At 39.1% G+C, this 23,969-nt stretch overlaps 1 protein-coding gene across 5 annotated transcripts in view; it reads left to right on the top strand.

The window, feature by feature from the left end:
* The window catches only part of LOC127440711 (zinc finger protein 521), a 239,047-nt gene that overhangs the window by 26,195 nt on the left and 188,883 nt on the right, over positions 1–23,969 (top strand). For all 5 annotated transcript variants that reach the window (XM_051697464.1, XM_051697462.1, XM_051697463.1 and 2 more), the window contains one exon: positions 516–671. Coding sequence is in view for 4 of the 5 variants with exons in the window: in XM_051697462.1 (XP_051553422.1) it covers positions 516–671 (156 nt within the window). In the remaining variant the exon portion in view is untranslated. The remainder of the gene's footprint in view (positions 1–515; positions 672–23,969) is intronic.

Below are 23,969 nucleotides of genomic sequence, written 5' to 3' on the forward strand. Positions count from 1 at the left end.
TGCGCATATGGACCATGTACGTCAGCCACCCCTGAAGACAATTGTTGACCCAATTTTTCAGGAAATGGAAGCTCTGACATGCCAGTTTTGACATCATGTAAAAAGAACTAAAATGGCAATGGGCTTAACAGTTTAAGGGAGTTTTCTGTTTTTAAATATTTCTGTTTGATATGCCATTTAATTAAATCTAGTGTTACCTGGAGCATTTTTTTGTTCTTCAACATTTTGCAAGAACATAGAGGTGAATTAATGTTGTGATGAAATATTTTACTGTCATCAACAACAAAGGTTCACATGGATCTGTTTTGCCATGAGCGTTGCTATCGTAACAAATAATTTCTGAGTCAGAGGATGTATACCCCTCTGAGTAAAGTCTCATTATCCAGAAGTTCTCATCTCTTAATTACAGTAAATCCACCCTGACGTGAGCTCAGTATTAGACTAGTGGTCATGTCTTGTCACTAAAGCAACACCTTCAATGACCATTTTTCCTCCTGCTGGGTTCTTTGATCCAGACGCTGCTCCTGAGACGGAATCAAAGGATGAAGAAGATGGCCATCTGAGGCTCTCTCGGATCTCTCCTGAGGAGGAAGAAAAGGAGGCGGAAGTGCAGGTGTTTGAATCATTGAGCGCTCTCTCTCAACACAAGATTCACCGGTGTCACCTCACAGGTAAACAACACATACATTGAGGACACATATTCATATTACACATGCACAATGTCATTTCAAGTTCTTTAGAATTGCAGGGTGGTATGTTCCCGTGAAAAATTTATGTTTGTTTTTGCCTTTTTCGTTCTAAAAGAGTCCACTGCTTTGTTCTTATGCTTTAACACATATACTGTAGCTTCAACACATTTCACTTACATTTGCAGTGTAGCAATGGTTCCTCAATCAACGTTGCAACAAACAGTGTTAAAAGACTATCAGTTACCCCAACTGTACCTTAACCATTAACTACCCCTAAACTGACCCCGACACCGCCCAACCCAAACCTATCCATTGGAGAAATCACAGATGCTCACAGGATAGTTTTTTATCTTAAATTGAAATAGCACAGCAGCACAGATCATAATTTTTGAGCGATCTGGATCAGCTGTCTCAACTGGGTATATGTAACTTGTATTAGTCTTCATAATAGCTAAACTATCAGTCAAAAGTTTGTAAACACTTCACTGAATTTTGTTTTATAACCTTAAAGTGTCATGAAACCCCCCCCAGTTCAGCACCAGTCATTTACACCTCAGACATAAAAAAGGCTCGTGAAATTGGCGTGATGAAAATATAAAGGTAGTGGGTGTTAAGGGGGGGTGGGGAGATGGGAGAGGGTCAAGCAAAACTCACTCTCACTCACGAAAGAGATGGCTGAACATTAAAATATGAGAAGAAACAAACGCCATTTTTGGGCACTTTGTTGTACAGTATATATCAATCATGGGACAAAAGTATGAACGCATGAAGAGTGAAGATGACCGAACAGTTTGCAAATCAAAGTTTTGTTCAAACATTTGAGAATGAAGTGAAAGCAAAACCAGCACTGCTTGGATACCTAATATAAAATCATATATATTTATTATTACAAAGAATATTAAGGGTTTAAAATAAGTTAAAGTCTATTGACAAGTGTTTGTGGCATAATGATGATTACCACAGAAAATAATTTGGACTCATCCCTCATTTCTAAAGAAAAAAATCGCATTCAGTAAGTACACATTAACTACACACTGTTTCAAAAGTACAGCCGTAAAACTTAATCATTAGGAGCTCTGTTTTCGTGAGTGCGGAAAGCGCAGTGCTACATGCAGCGACTGTGCGCTACATCTTATCTGTTTTCGGGATGGCGCTAATTCTAAGCGCAATTTTCAAAAAGCGTAAGTGGGAGAGGGTTTGCGCTATCTGTGGTTGTATGCGCTCAAACTGTCAGTGTATTGTATCATATGTTAATGAAGTGGCACAAAGCGCAATTTGCTATTTTCATGAGAAATAGATAATTGCTCTAAGACATTTCAGAACAATGTCTGTTTTCACCGCAAAGTCTAAATTCAGTTCCTACATTTGCAATTTGGAGATTCCATCAACTGGTGATAATAAAGTTAATGTCCATACTCTGAAAATATACTGAAACATCAAATAATGTCCCGACGATTACAGTTGTAGCCATTTTATGAAACAAAAATGTTTGAGATTTGTGTTAAATTATCTAAAGGTCATGGTTGATTTTTCAATTGTTATTATTATGTTTAAACAGTATTTACAGTTGTGTTTATGATTTCATTTGTATTAGTATTTTTCTACTCATAGAGTGATTTTTAAGTCACAACAAAAGGGGTAGGTGGAAAAAGTTGGAGGGTAAAATATATGGTTTTGGTATGATTTTTTGACAACTTCGTTATTTTGATTATATTTTTTGCTCATACATTGACTGCAGAGAGCGAGTGAGAAGTGAATTGAAGTACAAGAGTGTTGTTCCATTGGCTGTCCTGAAGGCCAGATTCAAAGCCTTAAATGTGATGCGGGCAGCTACAGGTAGCCAGTGTGAATCAAGAGTGGGGTGACATGAGCCCTCTTTGGTTTATTGAAGACCAGACGCGCTGCTGCATTCTGGACCATATGCAGCAGCTTAATTGTGCTAGCTGGGAGGTCAGCCAAAAGATTGATACAGTAGTGCAGTCTTGAATTGACCAGTGCTTCGACCAGGAGCTGCGCAGCATATTCAGAAAGGAAAGGTCTGATTTTTCTGATGTTGTAATGCACGAACCTGCAAGACCAGGCAGTTGATAGGATGTGGGCGGTGAAGTTAAGCTGGTCATTAACCACCACTCCCAGGTTCCGGGCTGTCCTGGTTTGAACAAGTCTTGACAACGGAGCACCGGAAAACCCTGTTGGACTAAATCTTGTTAACTTTCACTCAATGCAAAGGAAACCAAAAAGAGCGTTGACATGACTTTGAGATTTTGGTTTTGATCACTGTCTTCATTTTTTATTTATTTTTTTTATTTAGTGTAAAAGTCAGCTCCCATATCTAGGCCAGGAACCGCTGTCATGCCCGTGTCACGGTTCTGGTAAGCCCGCAGGTTTGTTTTGTCATTTTCTCTCCCTCGTGTTTCGCAGGCATGCTCGACTGGCATGATAAGCGTTTCCATGGGAACGTTCTTTGTTCTCAGGGCAGTGCCGATCATGCCACTGATTGCTTGTAAAGCAACACCTGTTCCAGCCTGATTGCACTCCCTACATATGCCCTCATGTTTCTTTGCCAGATTATTATGCTAAATTGAGGACTAATCTCACTCTTCTTGTCTAGCTGGTCCTGTCTTGTCACTCTGTTGGTTTGCCCATGTTGTTTGGGTTGTGGTTGGTTGGTAAAGCACAACCCATACATCGATTGGTCAACCAACACTGTTCTTGTTTGGAGTCCTTATTGTCTGTCGCATTGTCTTAACTCTGCTGTTTCCCCTGTCCAGTCTTGTGTTTCGTTGCAGGATGAACCAGTGGATTTATCCGAAGTGCCGTCGACATACCTTGATCTGAGGGCAGTGTTCAGAAAGTCCCGTGCTGCGACCCTTCCTCCTCATCACCCGTACGACTGTGCTATCGAATTGCTCCCTGGCACTTCTCAGCCTCGAGGATGGCTATATTCGCTCTCGGCTCCTGAGGAGGTGGTCATGAACAGGAACATCAATGATTCTCTGGCAGCCGGTCTCATTTGCCCTTCCTCCTCGCCGGCAGAGGCTGGGTTCTTCTTTGTGCAGAAGAAGGATGGCTAGCCTAGACCCTGTATAGATTATCGGTGGCTGAATGACATCACAGTAAAGAATCGTTATCCTTTGCCGTTGATGTCCTCAGCCTTAGAACTCTTGCAGGGGGCATGTGTCTTTACGAAACTGGACCTACGCAACGATTATCACCTTGTCCGAATTAGGGAGGTGGATGAGTGGAAGATGGCATTTAACACCCATGGGGGCACTCTGAATATTTGGTTATGCCTTTTGGATTGGTCAGCACCCCCGCCGTCTTCCAGGGGCTCGTGAATGACATGCTTCAAGACATGGTTGATTGGTTTGTGTTCGTTTATCTAGACAATATTCTGATCTTCTCCCAGAATATCCAGTACCATGTGCAGCATGTCAGGCAGGTGCTCCAGTGACTATTAGAGAATCGGCTTTTCGTCAAGGCAGAGAAGTGTGCTTTACATGTACATTCAGTTCCATTTCTGAGGTTCATCGTTTCGTCCGAGGGAGTGCTCATGAACTCACTTTATTCCCCTCCCCAAATTATCTTTAGCAATGGAGACAGCGGTAGCAGTTGTTAATCATGCGTTCCGAATTCATGGCCTCCCGGTCGATGTGGTTTCTGACAGAGGCCCCCAATTTGTGTCACGTTTTTGGACAGAGTTCTGCCGACAGCTGGGGGCTACAGTGAGTTTATCCTCTGGGTTCCATTGCCAAACAAATGGGCAAGCTGAGCGAGTGAATCAGGAGCTGGAGAAAGCTCTGCATTGTGTGGCCTCCCGTAATCTGTCTTCTTGGAGCGATCATTTAGTCTGGGTCGAGTATGCCCATAACTCCGTGCAGTCATCCTCCATCCTCTACGGGGTTATCGCCCTTCTAGTGCAGCCTCGGTTACCAGCCCCCCCTGTTCCCTGCACAAGAACCCGATGTCCAGGTTCCGTCAATTCACGCCTTTTTGCAGAGGTGCCACCGCACCTGGAAAGCCGCCAGAGAAGCACTCATGCGGAATAGCACTTGTATTAAGAGGTCTGTGGACCGGCACTGGGTTAAGGCCCCAATTTACGTGTGTGGGCAGAAGGATTGGTTGTCCTCTAGGGACATCTCTCTCTGACTCCCTTTTTATTGGACCATTTCCCATCGCCAAGGTCATTAGCCCGGTGGCGGTTTGTCTCAAACTACCTCACCTCAAGCGTATCCATTTTTTCAAGTTTCTAAAATCAAACCCATTTTTCATTCTGTGGTACATCCCGCAACTCGCGTCCCTCTTCCTCTGTGTCTTATTGATGGCTCTCCGGCGTACACGGTCAGGAGACTGCTCAATGGCGGAGGGGCAGAGGGTTCCATTATCCGGTACACACTACTCTCTACTCTGCACGGTGGCGCATTACTGACTTTATTAATAAATATTTTTGGAACTGTTACGTCTGCTCCTGGGTCATTATGTCCAGCACCTACACATTACAGCCCGAGTGTGATTTTATAATTTCGATGATTTTATCATTATTGATCAGACACACTGTACGTAGAAGACACAATGGAGTGTTTGCATCTCTAAACAAACAGCTGCATGTTTGGAGCACGTGTATCAGAACTGTCATATCTGGGCCAGGAACTGCTGTCACATCCACTGGAATGCGAGTTCATGCATGTGGCAACACAATGATTGGATGGAATATTCCTTCTCATGAATAATGTGGAGAAAGTATCAGATTAGAATTACGTATTGGCATACCCTACTACCAATCACAACTTTATGCAAGTTTATGCATATATTTTATCACGTTGCTTCAAGTTTAGTTTTTAAACCAGGAGAACGAAATGAAAATGGAAAAAATAACCACTTTACCCTTTACAATAAACTTAATGAGTATGTGATGCTTCCAGTTCAGTAAAGGGGGAAAGGAGGAAGCTGGAACCAACTTAAACACTTCACAGTGCTTTATTTTTCACACAAAACTCTTCAGCTTTCTTATAGCTAAATATAAAGTCCTTATTTCAAGGTTCACACCAACTCCACTGTGGCTCTTGCCACTCTTTAATCTCCCTCCGCCTTTCACTGTTAACACAAAATAGCTGTTAGAGATAATTTTCCCCAGGTGTCAGTCCTTACCATTCTCTCTCTCCCGGTCTCACCCTCTACAGACGTCGCTCGGCCACAGCCACATCACCACAGAGTATTATAATTGTTTTCAATTGTGTGCAACCTATACATATCTGTTAACATCCAAAACATTTGTTTTGGGGTTTCATGTCCCTTTAAAGACCTTTTGATCTAAAAGTGTATGTGTAATTGCTTGATTATACAAATATAAATGGTTGAATTTCTTTACAAAACTAACATTTTAATTAGTATTTTATTTAAATGCTTGAATGAATGTAGTACCAGATAGTGAAGGAAAAGCAGCTAACAAGTCTTTGGCATACATGGGAAAACCTTCAATACTGCATCCCAGGATACACCACATGAAGTTGGTAGAGAGTGTGCAGAGCTGTAATCTAAACAAAGAATCTAAAATATAAGATGGTTCCCTTTTAAGTCGGTCACTTTGGTGCTGTGTCAGTTGCTGATGTCATGGGAAGCTCCTCTCAGGAGGGACGATCTCTGAAGCCCTTTAAAATCACACCAATTTATTGGCAGATGGCACTTGAGTGCAGTTTAATCATAATTTTCTCCTTCAGGGTCAAAATGTAATCTCTCGTGCTTTGAACGCCTGAATCTTCGCTCGTCATTGATATTGCTCACTTTCACAGCGAGTAGATTATTTCATACTTCCCTGTTGTGCTTTGATGGACAGACGACTCTTCACATAACCGATGATATTGAAAACATCTAGCAAGTACAAAAATAAGGGGACTTTACAGCTATCAAAAAATGTAACTCTACGAAACAAACTGCGCAGAGTGCCTTCAAAATTGTATTATGTGCTCAAGCCCAGTCTTCTTAAAGAGACAGTAACCATAAAGCCGGTGTCAACTGCATTTAAGTAAATATTTGTTACTTTTAGTCTTTTTTCACTCTTATAGTTGGATTTTATTTTTTTATTGGTATGTCAAAATTGTAAAGACAATCACTCAACCTCCAGTAAGTTTCTTGGACAAGTGACTTGGACATGAAATTCCCGGGCTGAATATGAATCCCACTCCTGGCTGTGTTCAGAGTCTAGTGGACACAGGCACGCACCTGTGTCCTCTTGACAATTACCCAGATGCATGGCGCTGATTTCCTGACATCTTCGGCTGGGTGCTGCGCACTATCAGGTATGGTTACGTACTCCAATTTAACTGCGTTCTGTCCTCCACCATCACTGTTTCATGTTCGGAGTTGCAAAGTCTCCTCACCAAAGATGTGATAGAGACTTTGCCTGCGTGCGACGCACAGCAATGCTATTACAGCCATTATTTATAAGTGTTAAGTGTCCGAATACTTTTTGGCACCACTGTATGCCAGACAACTAGTTGGCGACTGTGGATCTGTTCACACAGCACACATCAAAGAAATTAGCTCTAAAAATGTGGATGCGAGTCCTGAAAATTTCAGGTGGTCACTTTGGTTACAGAATGTGGTTGTCACTCTTGTTTATGACCAAACTATTTGTAAATGTTGTGCATGAATGGTGTGTGGTACAATTTTCTGAGATAAAACCTACTTTCATGAAAGAATGAGACACAGAGAGAGAGGCTGAGATGTGTCATGTGTCACTTTGATCAATGTCTGCTGTTGTGTCAGCCCATCCAGAAGAGCATTAACACCTTCATGTGCACTTAAAACATGACTACTGCAGTGCGTTATGGGAATGGGCTGATGGATCCACCCACATCCCTGATGTGATTGGGTTATTGATCGTGCTAATGCTGGGCTGCAGAGAGAGAGACAATGCAATAGGGATATCTACCACCAGAGTTGCTGTCTTCTACAGGGACGGATAAAAGAACCCCCCACCCCCCAGCATGCCTCAAACTGACCCTCCCCCTTCCTCCGCTGGCCCTTTTCCCGCAGCGGAACATGGCAGATGCTCATGCAGTGCCGCAGCACAGCACCCCTGGGAAGGATGGTAGGAGTGCTCCCCAGACGGGCTGTTTACCTCTGAAAGCTCTCAGCACTGGTGGGGTTCTGGCTCCGGCCCGGCTGCAGATCGGGTTACTGCAGCCGGTTACAGGCAATGTGCTCCTCAGGGAGGCTAGAATTGAAACAGCTTTCCTCTACACATAAACGCTCACTGGCACAGCAACTCAAGGTCAACGTTACTTTATTTTTGCTTTATTTCACAAATGTCTTCAATGTAATGCACACTGTTACAAGACTCAAAAAAAGGATTTAAGGAAAATAAATAAGGTTAATGTGTATGTTGCCTTTGGTCTGGTTCTTTAGTGCAAATGCAAATTTTCTTCAATTTTCTCGAAAAAGTTGATTCCACACCAGTGGATATATATGCATCTGCAGTTTCCATTCTTTTTTTAAATTTGCGCAGCAAATGTTGCAACTGGTAGAGCATAACATGGATCAAAGTCCCAGGGAACACACAAACTGATCAAATTTATACATAGAATGCAGAGGAGCCATTATGGGTGGGGGGGAAGGTATCCCAGGCATATAAGCCTGGATGCTAGAGGGCTTAAAAATCACCACTTTGGATTTACTTTAATACAATGCTGAACCTCCTGACCCGTATCTGCATAATTTTATGCACTAAACTGCTGCCACATGATTGGTTGATTGATTAGATAATTGCATGGATGATTGTTGGTGCCAGATGGGCTGGTTTGAGTATTTCTGTAACTGCTGATCTCCTGGGATTTTCACACACAACATTCTCTAGAATTTACTCTGAATGGTGCCAAAAACAAAAAACATCCAATGAGCAGCAGTTCTACGGATGGAAACGCCATGTTGATGAGAGAGATCAACAGAGAATGGCCAGACTGGAGTCTACGGTAACTCAGATAACTGCTCTGTACAATTGTATGTATATATGTTTTATAATATTTCAAATAAATATTGGACAGGTTAGACTTGCTAAAACAACCTAAAGACTGACAGACTGGCAACAACCTTGCACTTCTCTCATTTCAGAGATCCTATGGTGAATTTGCCAACAAGAAAACTTGTAAATATATAATTTCTGTTAGTAGGCTATACAGTTTTTTTTTTTTTACCTATTTATTGCTTGATAATCAAAATATTCCCAAGTCAAATATAAGAATTCCCAAGTCAAAAGACAAAATCTAGATTTTCCGGGATTGTCACGGTTTTTGGCCATCTGTCCTGGAAAAATAAAATTCCATTCCGGGATCCAAAATGTCCCAGAATTTCAATATTTTCCCGAAAATGAGTCTGATGAGCATTTTGGCGCATGACCATGACACTTAAAACCTCAATTTTAAGCTCTGTACGCAAATCCAAGAGCAGCAGAAACTGAGAGTCGATCAAATAAAATGTGAGATATTCTGTGTGCCTGCAAGTCTGTGAGTACTGTGTCTAGATCAGAATCAGAATCAGAATGGGCTTTATTGCCAAGTGTTCTCACATACACAAGGAATTTTTTTGGTAATAGGAGAAACAAGTGCACACAGAACATTACAGTGAGACAGAATATAAAAAAAGGTAAGAGTATAAATAGACATAAAAATAATAGGACATATAACAGAATGGCGTATGTACATGTGCAAGTGGTTATGTATGTGCAAGGTAGGGGTATGTACAGTTATTTAATTAAATATGTGAATTTACATATGTACATGAGATATGTATTTACATTATTGCACTATGGGGGAGTCCTGAGGCAGTTTAATTGTTCATGAGGGTAAAATCTGTTCTTGTTCCTGGATGTCCTGGCACTCCGTGCTCTGTAGCGCCAGCCAGAGGGTAACAGTTCAAAGAGGGAGTGGGCTGGGTGTGTGGGGTCCAAAGTGATTCTACCTGCACATTTCCTCACACTGGAGATGTACAGGTCTTTGAGGGTAGGCAGGGGGGCACCAATAATCCTCTCAGCAGTCCTGACTGTCCGTTTTAGTTTCATTCTGTCTGATTTTGTGTCTGAACCAAACCAGACTGTTCTAAATGTACACAGAACACACTTAATGACAGCTGAGTAGAACTGTGTCAGCAGCTCCTGTGGCAGGTTGAACTTCCTCTGCTGGCGAAGGAAGTAGATGCTTGACTTCTTAGGGAACAAATGGTGATTAAAACATAGAATTCAACAATTTCTTGGAGAACTAGATGTGTTCCTAATAGGATATTCATATTAGTGGTCTACAGATGTAGGGCTTTACTGGTTGTTTAGATCAGTGTTACTATCAGAAATAATAATTATTTCTTTAGTTATTAATTAATATTTAAATTAATTAATTGAATCTAACTCATTAAAACCTCATATGGGGCTCCAGTAAATGTAGTGTGCTATGTTTAGGAGCAAGTTTGGTTATTAGCAATAATTAATAATTATCAAAGGTAATTATTAATTATTAAAATCAATAGAACATTGATGAGAATCAATGTTAGCTTTTTTAATCCTTTAAATCAACAATTATCAAAGATAATCGTTAATTGTTAACATCGATGAAACATTAATTAAAATTAACACTAGCTTATTGATCATTCAAATTCAACAATCATCAAAGATAATTATCAATTATCAAAAATCAATAGAATATTAATAAGGATTAACATTGACGGGGCACCACCCTGGAATCAGGGACTAATAACCAGATAGTATAACAGTCTCAATATTAGATTGTTTTCTTAGGAAAATCGACATCCGAAGAATATTGATTTTCGGGAAAAAAAACAATGAATGAAGGTTTGAATCCGAGCACTGACATCCCGTCAGCATGACACAGGCGTATGCAAACCAAACCAAAACACTTCTCTTTGTAATATAAACAAAGTTTATTTATGCAGTAATATCAATTAATAATTAATACAATGCAGTCAATAAACTTCCGACTTACAACTACAAACTAAACAGTGATATGATTAGATATAGAAATAAAAATAATCCTATAACACATAAGGTGTGTGTGTGACAGTGTGTGTGTGTGTGTGTGTAAGGAGGGACGTGCACAAAGTGGCGGACGTGACTCTCGTGGAGAGTATGTCACGCGAGACTTCCGGCCAGGGAATATGACCGCGAATGGGGCGGCGAGAAACCAGTCAATGGCATCTACCAGTTACCGCGTGTATCCGCTTGTACGATAGCTTAGGGACAAAGCTGGGCTTTAGCATTAAGCTATCTAGGAGCCAAAAATGTGTGCCAGAATGTTTGTGAGAAGTCGCGTGCGTGTGTGTGTGTGTGTGGTTAGTACGAGAGAGAGAGAGAAGTGACGGCCCTAAAGCCGATTTCGCATTCGTGGGAGAGAAAGCAGCTGTTAGTTCATCGCTCAGAGACGCCTGAGTGGTTTATTCTTAAAACAGTATAATAAACGTTAAATAAAAAATTTATTAAAATGGTTACATTTATTGTATTAGTGATTATGAAGCATGCAAGAAAAAAAGAAAATGCATATATATTGCTTGGTTTGAGCTTTAGCAATGGCTATAATTTATCATAACATGAAGACTGATAGTAATAAAAGTATGTCATTATATATAAAAATGTGTTATGAATATCAGACTTTATTTTGCACTCCCTTGTTTTTGGTTGCATTACTTGTAAAACATTAAACAGTTAAGACAGGGAAGTTTCAAGGATTCTAAAATTTGCTTAGTGCTAAAGGTTAGTCTCAGTTTGACTTTTATTTTACACATTTCAGTTTCATAACACAATTCCATCAGTTTGAATTTAGTAATCTTTAACAACAACAACAATATTGAATGTTTTAAGTTTTATGCATTTAGTTAAAAATTACATAATTCATTTAGCTGGAATGTTGAATCTGTATCTTAAAAATAGGCTAGAATATTCTGTTCAGATGCTCTAGTAGTCCAAGACATTCAGAGTAGGGTTTCAATTTTTAAAAGCCTTTATTAATTCATGGCTATTGGATTAAAACATACTTCAAACCGACGTGTTGCGGCTTACAAAGCCTTCATCAGGGTGTGGAAAATTACCTGGTTGGAGGTTTTTATACGGTGGGGTTAATTGGTGTCACATAACAATGTTACATGGTCTAACAAAATTTTTTTTTAAAGGTGAAGACAATGCAAGATATGTACATTCACACAGGCATATACAAAAACAAACTCTTCAAATATCCATATACATATGCATATAAATACACAGCTATACACCTATCAACTACAACATTAAAAACACCTGCCTAGATGGTCATGTGACGCCATGCGAGGATCGGACGTGTGAACGTCGAGCTCTGTGCACTTTGCTAGTTTTAATACCTTTTATGACATAAACTGGTGAGATTCGATACACTCTGTTCCATAACTGTTCTAGGAGGACAGTATGTCAAAGAATTCAAAATCCTCTGGCTCTGGAGACATTAAAAGGCACATGCTCAAGCTGACACCCCCGAGAAGGCCCCGAGCCAGGGAGTCGTTTTGGTCGGGGAGATGAGGGAATTGCGGCAAGAGATGTTGAACATGTCGGCAGTGCTGATGACGGTAGTTGCTGACTTGGAGGATCTTGCTGTAATACGTCGATTGAGAGTGGGGGATGTCAAGAAAAGGATTGATTATCTGGAGTCATCGGATAGGGAATTATCTGCTAATCTGCTAGCGACTAAAGTGGATTTGGAGCGTGTCTCGGAGAAGTTGGAGGACATGGAAAACCATAGCCAGCGGAAGAATGTCCGTATTGGGGGAATCCCCGAGTGAGCAGAGGGACAGAATATGGTGGAATTCCTGGACGGGCTCTTTCTGAGTCTGCTCAACATAACAGGCCATAAGCTGGAAATCACAGGGTTCCGGCTCTGCGATTCGCTAAGGGAGACTGGCCCAGATCAACTCTGGCCAAATTTCTGAGATCATCTGATAAAGATCTTGTGTTACGTGAGGCGAGGAGTAAAGCAAGGCTTTCTTGGAAGAACCACAGCATTTTCTTGTTCCCAGACTTTGTGAATTCGACAAGAGAGAAGCATGATCGATTCAAAGAATGCAAGAAACATTTACATCAATGGAATGTTCCCGGCCAAATTGAAAATAGATTCTAAGGATGGCCGTAAAACATTCACATGCCCACAGCAAGTGATGTCCTTCATAAAGTCAATGAGTGAGTAAGTCATATTGTGGTACTCACGTTGCAGCTGAATGGACCGGCTCACTTTGAGAAACCTGCACGTCTTTTTTGTGTTGGTTCCGCCTAGTGGCTGGAGTTTATTTTGTAGAATAACACACCTTCAGGACAGTTGTATGGATGAATCTACATGCTCTTTGTATTTATTCTGCCTGTTGGCTGGAGCTTGTTTTATAGATTATCTTTTGCTGTGTAATTCTGTCTCACAAAATGTGTATAGAAACACTGGATTTGAGCAATCCGACGGCAAAGTTCTCGCGGGGGCTCTCGTAGGCGTACATGGAGCTTGGAGGGACGTTTTTCTGTTTTCCGTTTTCTTTTCTCTTTTTCTAAGGAATGTTCGGGGTTTGTTTGTTACACTATTGTTGGAATGTGGTTTTTATAATCTTGTCTTTTGACACATGATCTATTTTTTCTTTAATGTCAAAATGTCAAATGTTAATATGAGTGGATTGTCTCTCTCCACGTGGAATGTGAATGGGTTGGGGAACCCCATAAAAAGAAAGAAGGTTATTTCTCTTCTTAAGCATAAGAAATATGATATAGTGTTTCTTCAAGAAACGCACCTTTCTCCGCAGGAAGCTGTAAAATTTGGAAAGATATGGGGTGGGCATTTTTTTATTTAGTGCTGGTTCGAGTAAGAGCAGGGGAGTCATTACACTGATAAGTAAACATCTACAATTCAAAAGTCTCAAACAGAGTAAATATAAATTAGGAAGATTCATCATTGTTTTAGCTGTAATTCAGGGACAAAGTCTTATTTTGGCTAATATTTTTGCACCTAACATCGATGATAAGGGCTTTTTTATAGATCTTGAATGGATGTTGCAAGCTGCTGGCACCCCTCATGATATATCTTTGGGAGGAGACTTTAATCTTTTGAAGGACTCAGTCCTTGATCATAGTGAAACAAATGAACATTGACGCTTCACTTGATGTGTAAAAATATTGGTCTTACAGATATTTGGAGACTTTTGAACTCATCTGGTAGGGACTATAAATTTTTTTTCTTCAGTCAATAAGATTTACTGTCGAATAGATTAGAAGGCCCTTACTCTATAAGTCCCTCATTTCATCTTTTGTTGATTGCTCAGTTGGAAACGTTTTAGTCTCACATGCCCTGGTGTGTTAAGAGGTGTTGCCACATATGGAGAAAAGTAAATCATATAGTTGGTGCTTTAATGTATCTCTTTTGCAAAATCCTGAATTCCAACAAATGCTAAAGGCTGAAATCAATGTCTATATGGAGACCAACTGGTCCTCAGTATCCTCTGTGGGCATGGCTTGGCGCTTAAGGCTGTTCTTGGGGGCCGGATCATACAGTATGCCTCATTCACCAAAAAATCCAAAGCACAAGAACTCATGGAATTGGAAGGGAATATTAAAAGTGCCAAGGCAGAGCAGAAGCACCTAATGTCATCTAATGGCCTCAGAGAATTGACCCGATTGAAATACAGATATAATACTATTTTGTCACAGAAGGTCATACTTTGAAAAGACATACTTCGGAAAGACAGTCATACTTTGTGATGGGGGACAAAGGAGGGAAGCTTCTGGCTAGATATATAAAACAGGGAAAGTCTCTTTCTACCATTCCCTCAGTGAAATCTGGTGGTGGTGAAATATTTACCTCAGCCATTGATATTAATAAGGCTTTTAAAGAATTCTATCTTGATCTCTATAGTTCCACGTCTTCGTCTACTGATGAGGATATTATAAACTTTGTGGGACCATTAGAACTTCCTAAACTGACGACTGAGCAAAAAAATTCTCTTGATTCTGAGATAAACTTGGTGGAGCTTGGTGAGGTAATTAATGCCTTGCCTACAGGCAAGCCTCCTGGGCCAGATGGATTTGCCGCTGAATTTTTTTAGCTCTTATGCTACAGAACTGACTCCACTTCTGTGAACAAGCTGAAGTGACTGTAAAAAGGAAAGACTCCTTTCAATGTTATTTAGTGGTTTAAAAAAAAAAAAAAACCTAGAGAGGAAACTGACCTCTGGTTTTACGTTATATGTACATAATCCAATATTATTTAGCAGCTTAAGCAAAAAAATTTTTTTTGCCCTCTTTCCCGTTTCACTTTGCATTTAAACTATACCGCTGTTATTACCGGCTTATAACATGTGCGCAAGTGTTGTTCTGAAAGCAGTTTACATTTTGATGTCAAAAGCAGATTTCTTACTTGGTTGGTTTTATCAATAAGCTGTTTTTTGATAGTTATGACTCATAACTTATGAGCGTCTTGCTGTGCATGTCACGCTCAGGATCGGCTGGGAGAGGCGGCTGTTAAACGTACTGCTGCTGTTTCACAAAACCACCGATTTGCACGGTGATGTCGGCGTAAATAAAACGACATGTTTGATGTACTGTAACACCAGGACATGACACAGTTGTTTGGCAAATTCGACAAGCTGTACCGCTACCGTACAATCTACTTGCCATTTGCCATCGATCTTCTTTTATTACTTGTAGGCTTGCTTTTACTACTATGTGAATGTGTTTTGATTGAATGTTTTTTGAAGCACTTATAAAAAATAAAGTTATTATAATTATTATTATTATCTGAAGCTAGGTTTTATGTACAGAGTGGTGCCAGTGTGAAAGTTTTGCTTTTTCACTACTTTTGTCAGCCATGATTAATTTATTCATTAAAGTGTAAACATCCAGTTACAAGTGTTATTAAAATAAAGCAAGAAATATTAAAGTCAGCATATGATCTACATCTTTGTCTCATGTGAGGGTACATCACTTTAAACATATTTTTTATGTAGCCGGTGGGTGTGTAAATAATCACACAGGATACAAAACTCTTTTTTGGGGGTTTTATCTGACGGCTGTTTTTTAAAAAAAAAAAAGAAACAGTGGTTGATGGGCCGTATATAAAAAATGATAAAGAAGCAAAAATGGACTACGGAAATGAAATACAAAAATGAAATATAATGATGAAATACGAAAAATAAGATATGGTTATAAAATAAGGTACAATAAAATACGGTAGAGGCTATTATTAAATGAAAACACAAATAGGGCATTAGCCCACATGCCTCACACATACGTACATAATACAGTACATGCTTATATCATTCACAGCATTTTATGTATCTTATTTAATGATTTATAGCATGGTGGGCTAAAGTACATAACTGGTAATCAGAAGGTTGCCAGTTCGATCCCCACAGCCACCACCATTGTGTCCTTGAGCAAGGCACTTAACTCCAGGTTGCTCCGGGGGTATTGTCCCTGTAATAAGTGCATTGTAAGTCGCTTTGGATAAAAGCATCTGCCAAATGCATAAAATGTAAAGAAAATGTGTAATGAGAATTTTATTGTTTTAAACTGTTAAAGCAGGTGTCGCAAAACTCCGGTGAGGGCAAAACTCCGGTTCTTAAAGGGGCCACGTCCAATTTATGACTACAGTTAAATTACATGAAATTTCTCCACTTTGCTACATTTAAAAATACTATATCTTTATATTTAGTTTAGCAGTTAGGAAAAAAACTAAATAGACTGATGAGACTAAAATGAGACTCTGATACAGCTGATCTAGTTTAAGTTAAGTTCTAGTTAAGTTTAAGTTTGACAGCCATTCAAAAGTAGCCATATATTTTGATAAAATTAATTGGAATATTATATAAAACAGAACATGGCATTATATAATAAATATTTTGCCTGTGACAAATTTTAAGAGCTCTTAAAAGCATGAAAATGGACCTGTATTGTTTCTGATTCTGCTTACTGCCATTGAGATGAATAGGAGTGCTAATGGATAGCTTTCTACAGGTACTATAGACCTCCTTCGAACTATTTAGCAAGCTATGGTTAGTGTGCATGGTCAGTTATATTAGCTAGCTTGTGGTAAATTTCAGTTTGCCAGCATGAGACAAACAACAAATCAACTTCCCTGTTCTTTGTTACTCGGTGCCTGAATGAAGTGGTTTTTAATTGGAAGTATTAAGACTGGCAATGTTAATTAATTACAGCCTCAAATGCCTTATTCCTTAAATGAAAAGAATTGACATCTTAGCATGCACTTGACAAAAGTCTCAGAAAAATGCATATGGACATAAATCAGCATACTGTTAAGTAACACTGGTAGAGTTGATTTCTCAAATAAATAAATAAATAAATAAATAAAGCTTATGCATCACCATAAATGTTATTTTTTTAAATATTAAAATCATTGTGTTACCGCAAGCCCTTGCAATTTGCATATATGTACATTGCCATATTATGAGAAATGCAGTGTATTGTGCAGCCCTACTTTATGTAATTAGTGTTCATTTAACTTTGAACTCTTACTCCAAAAACATATTTTTCTCTTTGTCTCTCTTGGGAGTTGCCAGTATTGCTTAACATGATTTTTGGAACAGTGAATGCAAGGCTGACACTTCTCTCTGTTACAGCATCTCATGTGTGTTTAAGCCTCTGCACAGCCACTTTTCAATCTTCCAGTTTCTGTGTGTTGCAGAAATCTTATAGCAGGAAATAAGTAACAAATCTTGCTCCAGGTGTTTGAGGAAACGTGTGTATGAGCCTGGACTCTCCCTCGTGTCCTCTGAATTTTATTACATTAGGCCTCATATCTGCCCTGCTGTTAATATGCAGTAATGCTATTCATCTTTTATTTATAGAGGTGCAGCTAAAATGGAGTCAAAACCCTACAAGAGAAATCTGTGTTGTATTCATGAATTTCAAGTGTTTATTAAATTGAGCAGATCCTTATTACAATGAAACAATAACCCTATCAGCATGTGACTTTGAGGCATTGAAAAATAGTTTAGTAAACTAAAATCTACACAATACTTTTGTTTAAGCCCATTGAGGTTGCAATAAGACGTCATAATGATTGGTCATAAGACGTGCAAGAACCAGTGATGTTTGATGTTATTGACGCAGCTGCCATATTGGATTTCAGTGCTGTTTATGGACTTTATTAATGATTTGATGTGATTTGAAAGTGAATAACAACTTAAATTGCAGTCTTTTTATCACACAAAGTGATCATATACAGTTGTGCTCAAAAGTTTGCATACCCTGGCAGAAATTGTGAAATTTTGCCATTGATTTTGAAAATATGACTGATCATGTCTTTTATTTAAGGATAGTGATCATATGAAGCCATTTATTATCACATAGTTGTTTGGCTCCTTTTTAAATCATAATGATAACAGAAATCACCCAAATGGCCCTGATCAAAAGTTTACATACCCTTGAATGTTTGGCCTTGTTACAGACACACAAGGTGACACACAAAAGTTTAAATGGCAATTAAAGGTTAATTTCCCACACCTGTGGCTTTTTAAATTGCAATTAGTGTCTGTGTATAAATAGTCAATGAGTTTGTTAGCTCTCACATGGATGCATTGAGCAGGCTAGATACTGAGCCATGAGGAGCAGAAAAGAACTGTCAAAAGACCTGCGTAACAAGGTAATGGAACTTTATAAAGATGGAAAAGGATATAAAAAGATATCCAAAGCCTTGCAAATGCCAGTCAGTACTGTTCAATCACTTATTAAGAAAAGGAAAATTCGAGGATCTCTTGATACCAAGCCAAGGTCAGGTAGACCAAGAAAGATTTCAGCCACAACTGCCAGAAGAATTGTTCAGGATACAAAGAAAAACCCACAGGTAACCTCAGGAGAAATACAGGCTGCTCTGGAAAAAGACGGTGTGGTTGTTTCAAGGAGCACAATATGATGATACTTGAACAAAAATGAGCTGCATGGTTCAGTTGCCAGAAAAAAGCCTTTACTGCGCCAATGCCATAAAAAAGCCCGGTTACAATATGCCTGACAACACCTTGACACGCCTCACAGCTTCTGGCACACTGTAATTTGGAGTGACGAGACCAAAATAGAGCTTTATGGTCACAACCATAAGCACAATGTTTGGAGAGAGGTCAACAAGGCCTGTAGTGAAAAGAATACCATCCCCACTGTGAAGCATGGTGGTGGCTCACTGATGTTTTGGGGGTGTGTGAGCTCTAAAGGCACGGGGAATCTTGTGAAAACTGATGGCAAGATGAATGAAGCATGTTATCAGAAAATACTGGCAGACAATTTGCATTCTTCTGCACGAAAGCTGCGCATGGGACACACTTGGACTTTCCAGCACGACAATGACCCTAAGCACAAGGCCAAGTTGACCCTCCAGTGGTTACTGCAGAAAAAGGTGAAGGTTCTGGAGTGGTCATCACAGTCTCCTGACCTTAATATCATCGAGCAACTCTGGGGAGATTTCAAACGTACGGTTCATGCAAGACGACCAAAGACTTTGCATGACCTGGAGGCATTTTGCCAAGACGAATGGGCAGTTATACCACCTACAAGAATTTGGGGCCTCATAGACAACTATTACAAAAGACTGTGCGCTGTCATTGATGCTAAAGGGAGCAATACACAGTACTAAGAACTAAGGGTATGCAGACTTTTGAACAGGGGTCATTTATTTTTTTCTTTGTTGCCATGTTTTTATGATTGTGCCATTCTGTTATAACCTACAGTTAAATATGAATCCAATAAGAAATAAAAGAAATGTGTTTTGCCTGCTCATTCATGTTTTCTTTAAAAATGGTACATATATTACCAATTCTCCAAGGGTATGCAAACTTTTGAGCTCAACTGTACCTTCATAAGACTTGGTATATGATACATTTGGGTGCTTTATTAAGTGTTAAAGTCCCTGCTGCATGTACTGCAATTGCACTGAATTCAGCCAACGGGACATTCATTAAATTATTCCTTTCATGTTCCACAGAAGACAAAAAGTCATAAGGATATGCAACAACATGAGTAAATGAGAGAACTTTAATTTTTGGGTTGTCTCTTTCCTTGAAATACAACTGCACCCTGAAACAGAGAACATGCGTTTTTTTCACATGCAGCATTTTCCATATTTTCAACAGCATTTCAATTTAGAGGTTATGTGTGAACAGTACCTGTTGTTAAAATGCTGGCAGATAAATTCTGGTATTTTGCCTCCATAATAAGTAACATTACTGCAAGAGTTCTGAAATGATGCATTGTTGACGCTGAAACGAAAGAGCTTTTCTCCATCCGACCAAATTAAGAAAATAGTTGACTAATTAATGGAATAGTTAGAGATTCTCTTTCTTATGGCCAAATAACTAGCCTCTTGCAGCGTATCTGCTTAAGGGTAATTTCTGGAAAATCACATCACTAAGTTTTAACAACATATTGGTGTGAATGGTAACATTATGGTTAAAAAGATGGAAAGCTGTTGCATGCTTGAATAGCAGATGTGTGCACAAATGAGCAAAAATGCAGGATGACAAATTTGATCCTTGTTCCTTTGTCCAATATGGACTTGTCTACAATAATCAATGTAGTTTCCTTTAATCATAACAACAGCGTCAAACAGGTGTCTAGAGTGTTTGCTGCAACTAAGCTGCTTTGTCACATGATCCAGAATTAATAAATAATCACACAAGAATGAAACATAATCAAACACATGCAGCACATAATTCTGAAACGCTATTAACATATGCTGTGCTGGTTTTTATCATGTGAATATACAGTGCTGTTGTAATGCTCAATGCACATATCTGCAGAACTGTTTTTATAAATATGATTTGAACAGCCTGATCTCATGAACATTACATGACCGTGGCAAAATTTTTGTAAAGCAAAATTATGTGTTCCATTTCACATTTTGCTGCAGTTTCCCAGGTGAAATGTCCAGCTGGGGGTGCCAAAAGTGAGTGAAATGGTGTTGTAATCGGACAATGTTTTTAAGGTGAATATTAAATGGAGGTTTTAATGAGTAAAACGTACCTCCCTAGCCTAAGACTTTGACCTAAACCTAACAAATAGTGTTCTCAAAGCAAATGAAAGGTGAACAAATCAGACATCTTGACCCTAAATCAACACCTAAACCTAACCTATAGTGTCCAAAAACAAAATGAGAAATAAAAAGCACATTTTCTGAAGGAACCACATAATTTTGTGTCGCTTCAATGACACTTTCTTTTCACCTGTCAACTTGTGTGTTTGCCTGGGCTCAAATCAGGGTCTGCCAAGTTCAAAGTCCAACACTATATGAGGTGAGCTACTGCGCAAGCTAATCACATCGGAATAAGTGTGTAAATGTAGGTTGGTCAGTAATACAAGTGTTAAAATGTATAGTTTTTCAAATAATGCATTCAAATAATGCTGAAGTTTAAAACCTCCAAACTATTATTTTCTCTTGGTTGCCATTCTTTCTTTCTTTATTTTGTGGATTAGTTTATGACAGTGGTATAGATGAAAGTGAGAGAATATTTCAGGTGATGCGAAGAAATACAGCAGCTAGCCCGTATCTCTCCCACTTCTGTTTCACCACTTGCTGGTGAAGTCTCCATTCTCTGTACAGTGAATATGCTCCCTTGTTTTTTATGCCTGGGACATGGAATGTAGGGGAAAGTGGGGCACAAACTAATGTGGGGCTAGTTGTAGCACACATGGTTTAAAAGTTTCCACAGACACTGGTAAGATTAAACTTCATTTGTTTACTTGTTGCCATTTCAACACTGTGCAGAGAAAAGATTGCAGCAAAATAAAAATAAAAAACGTTGGAAGATATCGCCAAAAGTTCATTTTACAGTAGCAAAAATAAAATTTCACATGAAAGTAAATTTTTATATCTGTTTTTACTGTGTATTTAAAATAAGGCAAACTTGGTAACATTTTAATCTCTAATCTGTTAGCTAGTGTCTTTTAATTCAAAGATAGCCAGCATAAGTGACTAGCCAGGTTTAATTTCATGTCAGATATGCAATTTACATAATTTCCCCTTTATGCCTGTGCGTGTGTGTGCGTGTGTGTGTGTGTGTGTGTGTGTGTGTGTGTGTGTGTGTGTGTGTGTGTGTGTGTTATCGATTTATGTATTATTTCAGCCAATGCTGTGGCTTGCTGTGTATTCATTGTCAAGTGTCAATATTATTGCTTTATTATATATCATGAAGTTAATTAATAATTGTTGACAAAATATTTTAGTTTATCTTCTAGGTATTTTAATTAGATCGTATACAATTGTTAGAGTGGGATTTTAAACTGACATATGGTCATGTTACAATGTGCCCCGCCTATGGGGCATGTTGTAACATTTCAATTTACTTCTTTTCATGTAGATGCACTGTTTTCATGAAAAAAGACCACATATTTGTACCAGACATGTGTAAAATTAATGTGAAAAAAGAAAAATACATTGAAACCCAAGTGCATTTATACAAACTTAAGAAAACTGAAAAGTGTTAGTTTGTGCTCTGCTCTCCCCTACCTTCTGAAAATGTATATATACATATGTAGTAAAGTCTAAGGAAGTGAAAAAAAATATATACTGCATTAATTGCATTCTTTTTTTTAAAAACGTTTAACAAAAATTATTAATCGCAGAAATGGCCTTAAATTTCTCAGCCCCATATATGTATTTATTTTTAAACTGGCTTTTAAAAAGACTAAAAGCATAAATTCGCTATGAAAAATACAGAAGCAACACCTAAGAAAAGACAGAAGGAAGAAGGAAGGTTGTAGCTTCTTGCTCAACTTATCAATACATAATTAAAGGAAAATAAAAGGCGGCATCACCGTTAAAGTGAGAAAGGATGCATGGGAACAAATGTTTCCACATCAATGTGGCATTTCCTTTGATTCCATATTTTGTGAAAGAGTGTGAGAAATGGTGGTACTTACTTCTCAGTCAAGAGCAGAGATCACAGACTTTGAAAGATGTGCCACAGGTAACTGGTTCATTCATTCTGTGATATTGTAATCATGCAGAGCAAATATTTATCCTTCACCTGTGTTTACAAAATGAACATATATTTATCTGACACTGGCTGCATGAACTTAATGACATTTTACCTCACATACAAGGCTAGGTTCTCTCAAAACCTTCATCTCTGGTGTAGTTGGGCTGTTTCGGTTTTTGGGAGAGATAATTGCATCCCTAACTAAGTGTGCAATACTGAAAACACCCTCATGATTTTTCACCTCAGTGTCAATATAATATTCTAATACATTGATTCGATTGCGGCGTGGATTGACGACAGCAGTTTAGGATTGTTTGCGATTCACTATTATGGATATAGGAGTCCTCATGGCAACTTCTATAAGCTGAAGTATACTTCGGGCGTGCGTGTTGCGGTTTGCTCCGCACTCAGTATGTGTGACGCAAACTGCGTCATCAGCACAGCTTCACGACTCGGCTGTACACATCGTCTGCGCATATGCTGGCCATTGACTTTACTAAAAGTGTGTCACAAAGCAGTTGTAGTGCGCATGGTTCTAACGTGTTCCTATTTGTTCGCGGTCAGAAAAGTATACTCAGAAAGGCAACGCAATCAATCAGACACGAGGCGATCCGGAACACGCAAAAACTAAGTAGGCCTTAAGTTGTCGTGGGTTTAGGAAGTACTTTTAGCATTGAAATGTTCAATTAATTACCCTTAGATGAAACATTTAGGAATTAAGAGTTGCTCATAAATTTATGAGTTAAGAGCTACTTTTAGCCTTTAGATTTTTTGTGAATATGGACCCAGGTTTTAAGCTAAAACAAGTAAAGAACAGATTAAATATTCAAGACGCATTCTCCGAAAACAGAAGACAACAAAAAACGAAATTAGGTTTTGCAGTTTTGATGCCTCTTATGAGGTAAATTTATCTTTTGGTCTAAAGATCTTTATATATTTTTACTGGAAAAAAGACACAGATACTTTTTTTCTTTTTTTTTCTCTCCCCTTTGCTCCCCAATTTGGAATGGCCAATTCCCAATGCGCTCTAAGTCCTCGTAGTGGCATAGTGACTCGCCTCAATCTGGGTGGCGGAGCACGAAGCTCAGTTGCCTCCGCGTCTGAGACTGTCAATCCACGCATCTTATCATGTGGCTTGTTAAGCGCATTACCGCAGAGATGTAGTGCGTGTGGAGGCCCATGCTATTCTCTGCGACATCCACGCACAACTCACCACGTGCCCCACAGAGAGTGAGAACCACACATTATAGCGACCACGAGAAGGTTACCCCATGTGGCTCTACCCTCCCAGGTTGCTTAGGAGAC

Source organism: Myxocyprinus asiaticus, chromosome 5, assembly GCF_019703515.2.
Source record: "Myxocyprinus asiaticus isolate MX2 ecotype Aquarium Trade chromosome 5, UBuf_Myxa_2, whole genome shotgun sequence".
Classification (NCBI taxonomy): domain Eukaryota; kingdom Metazoa; phylum Chordata; class Actinopteri; order Cypriniformes; family Catostomidae; genus Myxocyprinus; species Myxocyprinus asiaticus.